The sequence below is a fragment of the Piliocolobus tephrosceles genome, chromosome 10 (genome assembly GCF_002776525.5).
Source record: "Piliocolobus tephrosceles isolate RC106 chromosome 10, ASM277652v3, whole genome shotgun sequence".
Lineage (NCBI taxonomy): Eukaryota > Metazoa > Chordata > Mammalia > Primates > Cercopithecidae > Piliocolobus > Piliocolobus tephrosceles.
In genome coordinates, this window is record NC_045443.1 from 60029623 (window position 1) to 60045522 (window position 15900).

At 43.2% G+C, this 15900-nt stretch overlaps 1 protein-coding gene across 1 annotated transcript in view; it reads right to left on the reverse strand.

The window, feature by feature from the left end:
- The window catches only part of PPM1H (protein phosphatase, Mg2+/Mn2+ dependent 1H), a 288477-nt gene that overhangs the window by 136356 nt on the left and 136221 nt on the right, over positions 1–15900 (reverse strand). Inside the window, exon 4 of the mRNA XM_023225107.1 lies at positions 8084–8196. Within this exon, the coding sequence (XP_023080875.1) occupies positions 8084–8196 (113 nt within the window). The remainder of the gene's footprint in view (positions 1–8083; positions 8197–15900) is intronic.

The following is a 15900-nucleotide window of genomic DNA, read 5'->3' on the forward strand; positions in this document are numbered from 1 at the left end:
CAAAAAAAAAAAAAAAAAAAAAAAAAAAAAAAAAAATGTGAGCCATTGATAAGCTGTTTCCCCTATCCTGCTAGTTTTCTTTCTCTTTTTTTGGTGACAGGGTGTCACTCTGTCACCCAGGCTGGAATGCATTGTTGCAAACATGGCACAATGCAGCCCAACCTCCCAAGCTCAAGTGATCCTCCTGCCTCAGCCTCCTGAGTAGCTGGGACCACAGGCATGTGTCAATGTGCCCAACTAATTGAAACAAATTTTTAAAAATAGAGACAAGGTCTCACTTTGTTGCCCAGGTTGGTCTTTAAGTCCTGGGCTCAAATGATCTCCCACCATAGCCTCCTAAAGTGCTGGGATTACAGACGTGAGCCACCGTACCTGGCTGCCAGGCTGGTTTTTGTCTTTTCAACAGGTGTGATACTTTACCTTTACTGTGGTTAAGCTTCACCTGGTATTTACCCACTTTCCCAGGCACTAAAGGACTTTTCAAGTCTTGCTAGTTCATCTTACTTGGTTTCATATCACCTACAAATTACATGATTGGGCCCTGGAAATCTATACTGTTGTGGGCTTGAGTGGGCAAACATAGGGCCTTGGGTTCTCTACTAGGAAGCTCCCTCCTGACATTGATCCGCTGTTCTACCCTAGCTTAGCAGCCAGGCGTAGAAAAGGTGACTATCTTGATCACAATAATCTCATGCCAGCATTTCTAAGTGCACATATTCTAATTCTATGAACTTCATGAGACTTCCTAGCTCAGCCTTTCAGTAGGCTAAGAGAAACGGGACGTGTTTAAAGGCATAGCTTGGTTGGAATGGGGAACTGCAACAACTACACTTTCCCAGGGGCCCAACAATGACAGACGAAAAGTCCGCACAGGGGCATGTCTGACCCATTACAGACAAGGGAATGGAGGGCGGTATAGGGTGGGATGCTTCACAGCTACTCAGGCTTCAGAACTACCCAGCAGGAAGAGGAGGCTGACATGTGGAGCTGGATCGTGTTAGAAATTCTCACCCCAGTTCCACTCTTCAGAGGAACAGGGCCTAAGTTCTAGAATGTCAGGCTGGCAGAAAGGAATCTGCAGCCAGCCAGCCCAGGCACAGGCAGGCCCCCGCCCCCTGCCGCCACACCCCCGCCCCTGCATGTAGCAGGCTGCAGAGCGGAAGGGCAAACACGGGTTCCAGGGGCTTGCCCTGCATGTGGTGTCTGGCTGCAGCAGGACTTGCTGAGACTGCCTTATAGTGTGCCTGCAGTATAATGCTTTGACCCTCAGGCCAGGAACAGCTAAAATATTTCACTCCTTCCTAGCTCTCTCAGATGCCCACGGATAGACTTTAGAGCGGTGATTCTTAAACTGGAGCACACATCGGAGTCACCTGTAGGGCTTGCTAAACACAGACTGCTGGGTCCACCCGCTGCGTTTCAGTGAGCAGTGATCTGCTCTCCTAACAAGTTCCCAGGTGATGCTGCCACCAGTCTGGGGATCACACTTTGAAGACCACTAATTCAGAGCAAGAGGTGTCAGGAAGAGCTTCAAAAATCCCCGAGAGAGGAAGTTCAGAGAGACAAGGGCCTCTTGGGTGCCCTCTGTGTGGACGGCAAGTGGCCTGATGGGAAAAGTAGAGACTGTCTCAAGCCATTACTTGGTTTCTCTGCCTGTATTTGTGATCATTTGGTAGCATTATTTTCTTTCTGCTCATCCCTTCTACAGGTTGTGGGTATAGCTAAGGGATTACATGAAACACACACTAAAACGATGGGGAGGGGGCTCTGCAGAAAAAAGGGAGAAGCAGCAATTCACCTTTCACAATGGAGAAGAGTTGTTGATTTTGGTTTTTCTCTGTTATTTTTCAAATACATGTCAAAGAAAGTGAGAGGAATAGTGTATTTAATATAGTTAATGGCTTAAGATCAAATATATTTCCAAACTCAGAGGAAGGCTAATATCGGAGCAGGAGCTCACTGGCATGTGTGGATAGATGAACCACTTATTAGCAAAAAGGAGCTCCAGAAAGGATTTGTACTGGCCGTTGGTGAAATCCATGAACATAAGAAGAAATGAATAGTTCTTTGCATGCCCTTGGCTTGGAGGCAGTTACCTAGTATTTCATTATTTTACCACCAGCAAAAGGAAGAAACGTGGAGAGAAGATGCCACAGATGTGTAATTGATTTTGAATTTAGAAACGTGAAGTCCTGTTTAATACCTAACTCCTGTCCTCAGGAACATTCAGACTTGTCAAAGAAACTCACCTTTGAACTAATAGAGAAAGCTTTCACTCTAATGGAGCGGTAATTGTGGGAAACTAAAAAGGAGTGAAAGATACATGAAAGAAAACCATCCTGGCTGGACTTCACTGGCTTTGCTCAGGGACAATTCATGAAATGCCGTTCACTCCCGTCCTACGGAGCTAATGAATGAACACATTTGACTTTCCCTACCCTTTCCTAGGAGACTCTCAAGCATGAGAAGATGACCCTCTATTCCCAGGAGTCTGTGGGCTCAATTCGAAAACGTCAGTGAGACACTTGCTTCCAAAGAAGTTATAAGCACAACACAATGGAAGTCTGAATTTATGGTAGCAATCATTTATAGAATCAGAAAATGCTTATATTATTTTCAATAGATTATGATCAAAATGAAAACATTTATTTTTAGTTTTAATTTTTTGAGACAGGGTCTCACTCTGTCACCCAGGCTGGAGTGTAGTGGCATGATCACAGCTCACTGCAGCCTTGACATCTCTGGGCTCAGGTGATCTGCTCACCTCAGCCTCCTGAGTAGCTAGGATTACAGGTGTGAGCCACCACACCCAGCTAATGTATATATATATATTTTTGTAAAGATGGGTTTTTTTCCATGTTGCCCAGGCTGGTCTGCAACTCCTAGGCTCAAGTAATCCTCCTACTGCTCAGCATCCCAAAGTGCTAGGATTGCAGGCATGAGCCACTGCACTCGGCCAAAAACACAACATTTAAAATAGTCTCAGAACTTTGGGACTCTTGGAATGAGATGGGAGATCTCATGTTGAGAAAAAATCCTTTTCTACATTATAAATGGATGAATTGGACCATCCAAAGCTTATCTTGTCGACAACTGCAGTGCATTTAAAATAGCCTCTAAGGCAGCCTTCCACTCACTCCATAATCCATTTTAGGTGAAAACTAAGATGCCATTGATTATGAGGTGTGTCATTATTTCACATAAAAACAGGAAAAAAAAATGTTAATTAGAACTTCTTTAGAGATGCTAAAATGAGAAAAACAAAACCCTGTGAGTCTCAGCATGGATGGGAAATCCCAGGGTACAGTGCAGAGACTGTGGATCAGATCCAACTCCCAGTCTTGGGCGAGTGGTGGCCCTGCTCCTCCGTAGCTGTCCAAGCCTGGGGAAACCACTTCCCCTCACTCTGCCTCAGTTTATTAATTGGTAAACTGTATTTAACTGGTATTAACAGTGCCTACTTCTCACTATATTATTGAGATAATTAAATGTGATCCTCTGTTATAGTATTTAATACATGTCTTGTGCTTATTAGCTGTTTTAATGCCACTGTTACTGTAAGTCTGGCAAGAGTAGAATTAAGAATTTAATGAATCTTAAATGCTTTTTAAAACTCTGAGTGACTTCACCCAGTCTCAGTTGCTAAACCTTTACACATTGTTTAAAATACGTGGTAATGGCTTCGCTTCCTCAGTGCCTTAGTTCTCTAGAGATGAAATGAAATTATCTCTAAAATGGAGTCAAAGCACCTTCTAAACTGAAGAATCAGTCAGAGCCCTAAGGAGCTGATGACTCAAACACAATGGGTGATAGTTTGCATATTGCTTTGCATGACATTTGCATGCTACTGATTCATTTTTTGCCTGAAGTGAAAATCCGCCCACCATCTGCTTCTTTCCTGGTCCCTTATGATCCCCTAGGTGTTGAGTTGGCTGCCTCTGCCCAGGAAAAATAAAGCAACTGGCATAGATCAAGCAGTTACTGCATGTGCCTCTGTGGCTGGTTAGCTCGGCAGAGTAGAAGGGCAAGTTCTATCAGGGCATGGAACAGACCACATGGATCAGGTACCCGCGTCACTCTGGACCATCCAACATGAATGATCCTACGTCCTCTGAGTGGCATGGTCGTTGACTCAAAAACCCATAAAGCCACAAACAGCATCAGGCAACATTTCCTGAATACAACCCCTAAGTGTGCAGATGTCTGATGGTAAATCAGATGATACACAGCTTAGTTCCTGACCATTAGCAGCTTCCAAATCAAATCAGGGCAAAGCTTCTCTTTTCTTGAGTGTGAATAATTATGGGGGCAGTGAACATATAACAAAGATTTTTTTACTCTCAAAACTGTCAAGATGTAAAAAAAAAAAAAAAAAAAAAGCACATGACAGCTAATATCTAGCAATAAAGAAGAAAATTTAGCACTTCATTAATCAGGGCCCTGTTGCCAGAACCTTCTGCACCTCCAAGCATTTGTTTTAAACTGAGCCCTGGGATTCCTGACTGCTCGTCAATCAGTGATAATGGACCTACATTTCTATAGATATGATCAAAGCTCACTTAGCTGTTGTTCCTTGGGAATAACTGAATATTTCTGTAAGCTCAAACACCTATATTATTAATATGGCAAACTAGACAATGATCCTATAAGATGATATCAGTATCCATTGTTTATGAAAGAGCTGCAAATAGCACTCTAGTAAGCATCCTATAAACGATCCTTCAGATGGTGCATAAAAATACCAACTCACATTGTTCTCAGGTTTTCTGAAGTATGACCCAGATGTGAAAAGCACACCAAATAATCAACTACAAAACCCCAAATTTATATCTGGATACTGGGGCTAGAATACTGTAAGCGTAATTAAGTTTATTAGGTTTTAGAGGTAGTATTTTATCATTAAGCTTATTAGGTTTTAGAGATACTGCTTTTTAATTTCTTTTTACGTTTTATGGCTTTATTAAGGATAAAAGTATCTGTTAGGCTTTTCAAATGATTGGATGTAACATGTAAAACATCATACTCTTTTTTTTTTTTGGAGATGGAGTCTCGCTGTGTCGCCCAGGCTGGAGTACAGTGGCACAATCTTGGCTCACTGCAACCTCTGCCTCCCATGTTCAAGTGATTCTCCTGCCTCAGCCTCCCGGGTAGCTGGGACTACAGGTGCGCACTGCCACACCCGGCTCATTTTTTTTGTATTTTTAGTGGTGACGGGGTTTTACCACATTGTCCAGGATGATCTCGATCTCCTGACCTTGTGATCTACCCGCCTTGGCCTCCCAAAGTGCTGGGATTATAAGTGTGAGCCACCATGCCCGGCCAAAACATCATATTTTTATGAACACTTAGAAACACCAAGAACTTCAGTTATATTAACATTTCCAAAACAAATTCTAAGAAATATAAAATAACCAAAAGATAAACCTTCACAGTACAACTTTACTTTCTAAAAGTGTCACTCCTCGTGGGATCATTTTTAGAGATTATCTAGTTCAATACCACTGCCTTTATAGATGAAATCGAAGTCTGGTCTGGAAATTGGCACCTAAGTACAACAGAAGGCAAGAACCCAGAAGATGAACACTTGGGACTGGCAGGTCCCTGGACAGAGGACTGGAGCTTCTGAGATACAGGCTTAGAAGCCCCGGCTAGGTAGTTGGCTCTGTTAAGGAGCCTAGAGCTTTGAAGGAAACTATGTTTAAAAATGAGAAAAAGGCATTGGGGAGGAGTTGAGTCTTGAAGAATAGTCGAACATAAAGGTATTCCAGCCAGGAAGTTGAGGTAACTTCTGACTCAGGTCATCTGGTGAAAGGCGCTTCCCTGGGAGGTAGGGGTGGGCCTGTTTCCAGGAGCAAGGCACTCAGTCACTTCCTTAGTCCCCAAGTGGGCCAGGAAGCAAACTCATTTTAAAGGACAGGAAACCAGACATAAACGCAAAAGGTGAACGTGAGTGCAACAGCTGAATCATCCACTTGGTCTTACTCAATTGGAGCAGACAAAGAGGAATTGCCTCCTTTGCTGCTCTCCTCTGTCTCCCAACCAGCTCAAGATCAGGAACTGAACAAGAGGCCAGGGGCTGGCCCCTCAGTGTGCTTTAAAAGCCCCTGAAGAACGAAGATTCCTGTCTTTGAAGCTGCTCAAACGCTGGGGTGGGAGAGGAGTAGCAGATGTGCTGGTTCTTTTCCATCTGTCCCCATCCTGGAGGTACTGTCCTGGCCTATGTCTGTGTCCTGGCAGGCTGACCTCCCTGGGCCACTCTACAGCTGGCTTCCTGCTGGGGTCAGCTGATGGGAAGGTCGGGCAAGAGATGGGAGGGCGGGCAGAGAGAAGTCAGCGTCTCCTCTCCCATTTCTTCCAATAGCTCCTGCCCAGTGGTCCCTCATTAGTGACTCCCACTCTCCTTGGCTCTGCTACAGTGTTTCCTTCCCTGGTTCCTCAGGGTGGTCAACTCCTTCCTGGGGACCTTAACACTCCTGGCCGGTTGTGTCTACCTCCTTCATTCACAGCTGACCCATCTGAGTTGGAGTCTGTCTCCTGTCAGAACCCTGACCTGACACAGGGGAACAGCAGCCACGGGGTAAGCATAGCATTTTATACATACTTCCATTTACTGGGCAGAATTTTACAAGGAAACGTAAATATATATGTTTTTACAACATGTATTACACATTTCTCCACCTCTTTCATGTTAGAACATGTAATTACATTGCATGTACTACATGTTAGAATATTTGTTGTAAAACGTGTATATATATATATATATATATGTTTATATCACCACATATATACTTTTGAAATCAACAGACCTTCACAAACACCAATCTTCAAGCCCCCCAAACCGCTGCCAGGTCGGTTCGCTCATTGTTGTCCGGGATCTTCCCTGGGAAAGGATGCTTTACTAGAAGGAATGGAGGCTGCCTCAGCCTAAGTTTGCTTTGTAAATGGAAGTAAAATTAAGGTGAATTTCTTGATTGCCTCAAGAGAATTGGTGTTCTGGGCTACAGAGGCAATAGCAACTTAAGCTGGAGACAGGGAAGAGGAAAGCGAAGGGGTGGGATCAGACCTCAAAAAGGGTGGAGCAAGCAGGAGAGCCCACAAGAGCCATGTGACCTAGAGGAAGGGGACAGAAGAATGAGAGTCCTCACAGCCCTTCAGCGGGGGGCGGGGGGGGGGGGGGGGGGGGGGGGGGGGGGGATGTCCTGTACTTTTACTACTTTCAGAATAAAGAGTCAGTTCTTTGGAAAAGGTCCCACTCTCAGGCCAGCATATTTTGTTATGAAAGCGGTGGAGAAGTGTGTAATACATGTTAGAATATTTGTTGTAAAATCTGTAATTTAAAAATTCCCCACACCAAAAGTGAAGAAGCTTCAGTTATTGAAAAGAAAATCACAACTGCCAGGTGTGGTGGTGCAAAACCTGTAATCCCAGCTACTCAGGCTGCTGAGGTGGGAGGATTGTTTGAGCCCAGGAATTTGAGTCTAGCTTGGGCAACATAGTGAGACCCTGTCTCTAATTTTTAAAAGATAAATGAAATAAAAACATAAATGTATCTTATTCCCTGGCAATGCTGGATAAAGGAAGGGTTAACAATGATCTCTTGGGCAAAATTTCCTTTAGTTGAACCCGGACATGAGGTGACTGCAGCTTCTATGGGAACGTGCATAAAAGGAGAAGCTTCTGGGAGAGAACAGTGCAAAGTCACTAAGTAAAACTGGAGTCAACTGGGGAGTCATCCCAGGCTCCCTTCCAAACACCCAAGGCACTCGAATCCCTTTCCTTCCTCCTCATCAGTCTCACATGTTATGCTCCTGCTAAGTTTTCATTGAGAAGCAGGTTCTGAAGTCAAAAAAAGTTTGAATACTACTGGTTTAGATTTATCACAGACATGTACATGAACTGCTATATGCATAAGTAAGAGACTGCCTTTACCTTGTAATACCAACCTGATTGTTCTTAAATGCATTTTCCTTCTGATGTAGAAGGCCTGTCTTTAATTACTTCTAATCATTTAATTTTTTCAGACAAAATAAAAACATCAGAAGGCATTAGGAATTAGCAAGAATCAGACAGCTCATTTGCTTACCTGCTATCCCCAGCGTTTGCAACATACAGCTTCCCCAAAAGGCAAATCACAATGAGGGCTGTGCAGCCACCAGATATATTGTATGAACTCCTCTCTCGTTCTATCTGTAGGTCCTGGAGAATAAAACAAAGTTAGTGTTGGATCGTGTAGGATGTATAGCAAAAGCTTTCTCACCTTCACTCTCTTTACAGTCCTCAGACTCTGAATGTGCTTCACGAAGGGACCAGAAAAATCTTTAGTGCTTGCTTTCCTATCACCTAATGAGCATTTCTGGAGAGGACACTGGCATAAAACTGCCACATATTAGACCATCTGTGAACCAGAGACAGGAAACAATAGACAGCAAACAGAAACAATCAGACAAAAATGCAAATGAAATGTAAGTTGTATTCAGTAAATATCACAGCTTATGGAAAATTTAGTCTTTGTGGATTGCATGAGCTGCCATGTGAAACATACACCAGAGAGGCTGAGAATGCCAAGTACTTGGACCTGATCAATGTTTTGTTTTGTTTGTTTTTCTGAAGACAGGGTCTGGCTCTGTCACCCAGGCTGGAGTGCAGTGGCCCAATCTCAGCTCACTGCAACCTCTGCTTCCCAGGCTCAAGCGATCCTCCCACCTCAGCCTTCCCAGTACCTGGGACCACAGGTGTGCGCCACCGTGCCCGGCTAATTTTTGTATTATTTGTAGAGATGGGGTCCTGCCACATTGTCCAGGCTGGTCTTGAACTCCTGTGCTCAAGCAATCTGCCTGCCTCGGCCTCCCAAAGTGCTGGGATTACAGGCACGAGCCACTGCGCCCAGCCTTGTCTTATTAGAGAGAAGGTTTGCTCTGTCACCCAGGCTGGAGTGCAGTGGTACGATCATAGCTCACTGCAGCCTTGACCTCCTGGGCTCAAGCCTCCTGCCTTAGCCTCCTGAGTAGCTGAGACTACAGGTCTATGCAGCCACCCCACCCAGCTAACTTTTCTATTTTTTGTAGGGACAGGGTCTCACTATTTTGCCCAGGCTGGTCTCAAACTCTTGGCTTCAAACAATCCTGTCTCAGCCTTCCAAAGCGCTAGGCCACCATACCCAGCCCAGACTTGATCAATGTTTTAAACTTCAAAATCTTGGATAAATAGTCTCTTTTACAGATAAATTACAGAAAGATGTCTTCTGTTCAACACAGGCAGGAGTCAACCCATGACTTACAGGGCAAAGACTTATAATGACTTATAAATGACTTAAATTATAAATGACTTATAATGACTTAAATGACTTAAAATGACTTATAGGGCTTCTGAACTCTGACCTGACTTTTCCCACAGTCACCAATTTACAGTGGTAACACGTTCGTAATAATTAGAAACATTCATTGAGAACTTTCTCCACGTCAGGCAATGTGCTGAGCACATCATACTCAAACTCTCTATCATTCTCACGACCGTCACTAGGAACCTCATTGTTTAGTTGCAGAGAAGTGGGGGTAGCCTGCCCATATTTACCTGGCTAGAGTCTAGATTCCAACCTGACTCTCTTCCAAAGCTTGTGTTGTTACCTGCCCAATGAGGGCTCCCCAAGAAATTAATATTAAAAATAGACCAACACTGACATCATCAAGACAGGTACCTGTGAAATTCTGTTAGTGATAGAAGCAAAGGTTCTGTTACCTCAGAAAAATCGGAGTTAGTAAGATACACTGAATGCCCGGCTAAAATAATGCCACATCTTCCAGTGGTAATCTACTGCTTTTGTGCAGAGGGAAGGAAAATGAGGGCTGGCTAAAAATTACAAGAAGAGGAAGAAATGGTGACGTTGATGGTGGTGTTGGCAGGTGTAGGGTCAGGCCACTATTGTAACCTGAGAATCCCACAGAGTTAGAGCTCATCTGCTTCAACCAGCCTCCTCATGGAAAAGGGGGAGAGAAGTCGAGACTCCAGCATTTACCAGCAACTGCTTTGCTCTAGGGGCCAGAGATGGTAACATAAAAAGGATGAATCACCAATGGGGAACTGGAAACAGAAGAGGTTGACCTTAGGGATATCATACTGGTTAAAGAGTAAGTGGAAGCCAGTCACGGTGGCTAATGCCTATAATTCCCATACTTTGGGAGGCAGAGACAGGAGGATCACTTGAGGCCAGGAGTTCAAGACCAGCCTGGGCAACATAGTGATACCCCATCTCTACAAAAAATAATTAGCCGGATATGGTGGCACATGACTGTAGTCTTAGCTACTTGGGAGGCTGAGGATAGAGGATCTCTTGAGCCCAGGAGTTCGAGGCTGCAGTAAGCCATGGTCGTGCCACTGCACTTCAACTGGGGTTACAGAGCGAGACCCTGTCTCAAAAACAAAAACAGAACAACAAAAACCAGTAAATAGAGAAAAAACACAAAGCCAGGACTTGGGAGAGACCCACACACTGGGAGTGAGCTGGGTAAGAGGTTGGGGGAGGGGAGATGGAGAGTCACAGGGAAGAGGTAGGAATACGTGTTGGGGGATGTAGGGGTTTATAAACAACTGAGGAAACACTTCAATATGGGAGTGAACAGCAGCAGCAAAAGCTGCAGAAGCATCAAGCATGGGGCAAACTTCAAAGGACTATGTGGGATTTTTAACATTTACTTCAACTGTGTATAAATTAGCTTTCTTAAAGGACTGTCGTGAGTCTAAATTAGCTGGCATGTGTGAGGGGCTTAGCAGGATATCTAGACCCTTCCCACAGCCCAGAAGCTTCCACATTGAAAGTGGTGGCCTTTCTTGCTCACCTTAGGCCCTCAACACCTAGGTTAGGCCAGGTAAATGGTAGTTTAATAAATGTCTATTCAATGGACAAATGAAGAAATAAATTTAAAATTTTTTATCTCCCTATCCCCTTACCTCTGCCTTAATATGAGAAATGGATTCCACAATTCACAAATGAAAAGCTTACAATGCTAATGCTTGCTGAGATAATAATTAAGCAGAAACCCATGCTTCAATTAAAATGCTCGATTGACAAAAGTGGTTATCAGAACCTACGCAAGAGTGGTAGGAGTCTGGAGGATGAAGAGGAGGGGCATGGGTGTCAGGTGGGAAGAATTAGCTGAAGGAAATACAAGAGAGGAGAAGGAAAACATCAAGATGCCTGTTTAATCTCCAAGAAAATCCATAAAAACAGAACCCCGAACCCTACTGACAAAGGAGTTTGTGGATGGAACTGCTATTTTTTTTTATTTTTTTGCATTTAAAGAACTCATATAAAGTTGATACTATGATAGATACATATTTTACTAAATTAACATATAAATTGATAAAGAGTCTACATCCAATATATCAAAAGGAACCACTCAGCTACAGAGACTATTTTTTCACTGTCAGAATCAATATTTGCTTGAATACCTAAAAGGCTGAAAGACAATATTTATTAAAAGTTATTTGAACATGCCAGGCGTGGTGGCTCATGCCTATAATCCCAGCACTTTGGGAAGCTGAGGCAGGTGGATCACCTGAGGTCAGGATTTTGAGACCAGCCTGACCAACATGACGAAACCCTGTCTCTACTAAAAATACAAAAAAAAGTTAGCTGGGCTTGGTAGTGTGTGCCTATAGTCCAAGCTACTTGGGAGGCTGAGATAGGAGAATTGCTTGAACCCAGGAGCCGGAGGTTGCAGTGAGCCAAGATCGTGCCACACCACTGCACTCTAGCCTGGGCAACAGAGCAAGACTCCATCTCAAAAAGTTATTTGAACACCTACTGCTTGTATACTGTATATAGACTAGAATGTGAATGGTGTTTGTTTGACAGACTTGATCAAACCACTAGTATGATCCAAAAGGTAGAATCGTTATGGTGCAAAAAGTCCACGTAACAGGGCCGTCCATGGCAACAAATTCCTCTGGGACTCAGTTAAGCAAGTTCGGGCTACACCACAGGTAGGTACATTATTTATCATGGTTTCTATCACAAGAAATTCTGCTTAGAAAATTATGTAATCCTTAGGAAAAAAAATCAAGGTAAAGAGCTCAACACTAAAACTTTTCTGCTTTAACTTTGGGGGAAACATTCCAGTTGGCTTACCCATTGAACCCCTCGCTATTATATTAATAATGTGACTCAATATTTTTTTCTAATTGATTTCATTATTTCTTTCACCTTTTTCTACGTTCAGCTATACTCCCTCGGTAGCTCCCCCAAATAAGGAATGCTAAATTTGGCAGCACTTTCTCATAAAGAGTGAACTTAACTACTTTTTAATCCAAGAAACTTTGCTAACATGCGCATGCGTTTGCCACTTCCCTCCCCCACATTCGTGTGGGGACATAAGTGTGCATACATGCACATGTGCACACACACACTTCAATCGCAAGTGTCCTCTCTGGGATCATGGTGGGAAGGATTTGAAAGACGTGTTTCCATAGACTTCATCTCCCCTGAAGGATTCACTGTCGTTAAAACACACTCTTCTATTTCTTCTAAAACCGTGTGCAACTAGAACATATTCTAAAAATAATTGCTTCCCTCCCCCTCCTCCCTAGAAGCCAAAATAGCACATTTATTTTTTCCCTACATACACCACCTACTCCTCTTTAAAAGATGTTTCACAAAATCTTAGTACTGAAAGGAACATTAAAGGACCATCTGGGTGGTTCTTTTACTATCAGAGCAAACATGATAAATTAAGTCAATAAAGATACATTTACCATTGCATTATCTACATTTTTTCTTCAAATCCTCACCTTTCAGATTAGATTAAGTTTTTAATATTCTAGATAATAAAAACATGGAATTACTTTTTTAAAAACCTCAAGTTTTTGGTATTTTTACAAAAATCAATGAAATCATGGAAAAAACCGCTTACTGCTTTGTACTAAGCAAGGACTGATTTAGAATATCTCCCCATTTTAGCTGTCAATGAACCCCGAGCCATGTGTCTAGAATAAACTGACTAGCAAAACACATGCATATACTATCATTCAAGTATGGTCTAAAAGGATCACTGAAATGACTCATAAGATTCAATTAACAAGATAATTGATTTATCTGCTTAATCAATAGTCCTGAAGACCTTCCATGGCAACTTTCTAGGTAGCAGGACTGAGTTATCTTCTGTTGTGTCGGCTTAAATACTACATTTAAGCGAGGTTAATCTTTAAATCAAACAATAGATCCAGTTTTTAAGATGTGGGATTTTATTTTGCTCCTTGTTGCAAGGAGAAACGGAAGCCGAGAAAGCAAATAGAGGGCCAGGGGCGGTGGCTCACGCCTGTAATCCCAGCACTTTGGGAGGCTGAGGCAAGCGGATCACCTGAGGTCGGGTGGTGGAGACCAGCCTGACCAACACGTAGAAACCTTGTCTCTACTGAAAATACAAAATTAGTCTGGTGTGGTGGCACATGCTTGTAATCCCAGCTACTCAGGAGGCTGAGGCAGGAGAATTACTTGAACCCAGGAGGCAGAGGTTGTGGTGAGTCGAGATCGCGACAAGCAGAGATTGCGCCATTGCACTCCAGCCTGGGCAACAAGAGAGAAACTCCGTTTCAAAAAAAGAAAAGAAAAAAAGAAAGAAAGAGAAGCAAACAGAGATGTGTGTGCAATAAGACTAATTCAGCAGGAAAGAAGTGTAAGCAAAAAATATTGCCCGGGATGGTAATAATTTGATGTGAAAGTCCCACAGATGATGTAACTCCAAGGTCATTTTTTGTTTTCTACCAATTTCAAGTTGCAAAAGGAAAGCAATATCCGGTAGCAGAAAGGAGCAAGTGTTGGGTAGTTTCAATAGGACCTGGCAGCTCCCCCTAGCTGAGTTAAAACACGGCTCTGAGCACATTGCTAATAGTGTCAGTCACAAATAATCAGATTCTGCATGGTTTTAGTATCCAGATCTGATCCCGGTTTATTCTGAGAACAAGGCCATCTGCCAGCCAGGCAATGGGGAAGAAAAACCAGCACTCTACTGCCTACTATTTCCACCTGCTGGCTGCTGGTGGAATCACAGGCTCATTCCTTCCTGGAGGAACTTCCTGTTCTAACAAAAACAAAGAGAACAAAACCAACTTAAATAAAGACTTTACCATTAACATGCTAATTTTGGAAAACACTAATTTATTATAATTAATCTAGAAACACTAATTTATAGATTTCTAAACTATAATCTTTGCCCTCTTTTCGTCACAATGTCACCATGTATTTATACAGTTTTTACCAACAAAGCCTAGCTGCTTGGTATTTCCATTTACCCAGTGATGGAATTATATATAGTAGTTCCATAAGTTAAAATATTACCATTTTCTTCCCTTCTTAAGAACCGACTGTGACGGGGAATCTAGACCCACTCTTAAAAGGAGATAGAACTCTGAGATCCTCCCAGCTATGTCCTGAACTCAAATCCCATAGTTAACAGGTTAAAAGGGTAATCACTGCTAACTTGGTTCTGATCTCTGGGAGGGCAAAGGCTTCCTGTAAGTAACCCTGCAGTGGAATCGACTTCCTCCATGGGTCTGATATGTTGAATATTCAACCATGTTTTTGGGAGGGTGGAGAAGTAGGGAGAAGGTTTGAAATCAGGACTTAGAAGACACATGTCTTATTTATACCTATTGTCCTGGACTAAGTGACAATATAAATATAATAGGTGACAAAACAGAGCTAAACCAGGCCTTGCTGGGAAGCAGAATTGAAGTCAGTCAGAAAATTCCTGAAATTTTGGTCCTTTAGGAAAAAGCCAAGGCTCACTTTTCATAGTGGACACAGGAGGGATTTGCTACATAGCCTTCACAGTATGAAGGAAGATCTGAGATACAATCAGGGGGTCGTAGGGGCACACCTACCTCTGACAGCATGCACAGTAAGTATTAAAAACCAGTGGTCAGAGGTCACCTTCACCACAAGCCCCACGCCGTGCCAGGCAACCCGAGGACCAAAGATGAAAAGCGCTGCTCTCAAAGAAGCCTAGAGTATTTGATGAAACTGTTACCATCTGCCTTCATTGGAAGCATTTTTTTCTTCTTCTGTTCGTCTGTATTTTGTGACTAGTGCCTACTTTTTCCCCAGAAATAGGTACTATTTATTCTGACTTGAGTGTTTCTGAACATTTTTAACAGTGTTTCCCTTTGGGAAAGGTATCAACATTTCACTACCTCCTTTGGTTATTTAGAATATCAAAATAAATCAGATATTGCATATTTCTATATTCATATAATGTGGGACTACAAATGTCCCCAGATAAAAGATCTTTTGTTTTGTTTTTGAGACAGAGTTTCACTCCATTGCCCAGGCTAGGGTGCAGTGGTGTGATCTTGGCTTACCGCAACCTCTGTCTCCAGAGTTCAAATGATTCTCATGCCTCAGCCTCCCAAGTAGCTGGGATTACAGGCATGCACCACCACGCTTGGCTAAATTTTTTGTAATTTTATAGAGACAGGGTTTCGCCATGTTGGCTAGGCTGGTCTCAAACTCCTGGCCTCAAGTGATCTGCCCACCTGGGCCTCCCAAAGTGCTGGGATTATAGACGTGAACTAAAGTGCCTGACCATAAGATCTTATCTTTTACTTCCTCAGTGGTGTCTAAAAGAATACTGATTTTAAGATGTAAGCTCAATCCCAGCACTTTGGGAGGCCGAGACGGGTGGATCACGAGGTCAGGAGATCGAGACCATCCTGGCTAACACGGTGAAACACCGTCTCTACTAAAAAATACAAAAAACTAGCCGGGCGAGATGGCGGGCGCCTGTAGTCCCAGCTACTCGGGAGGCTGAGGCAGGAGAATGGCGTAAACCCAGGAGGCGGAGCTTGCAGTGAGCCTAGATCACGCCACTGCACTCCAGCCTGGGCGACAGAGTGAGACTCCGTCTCAAA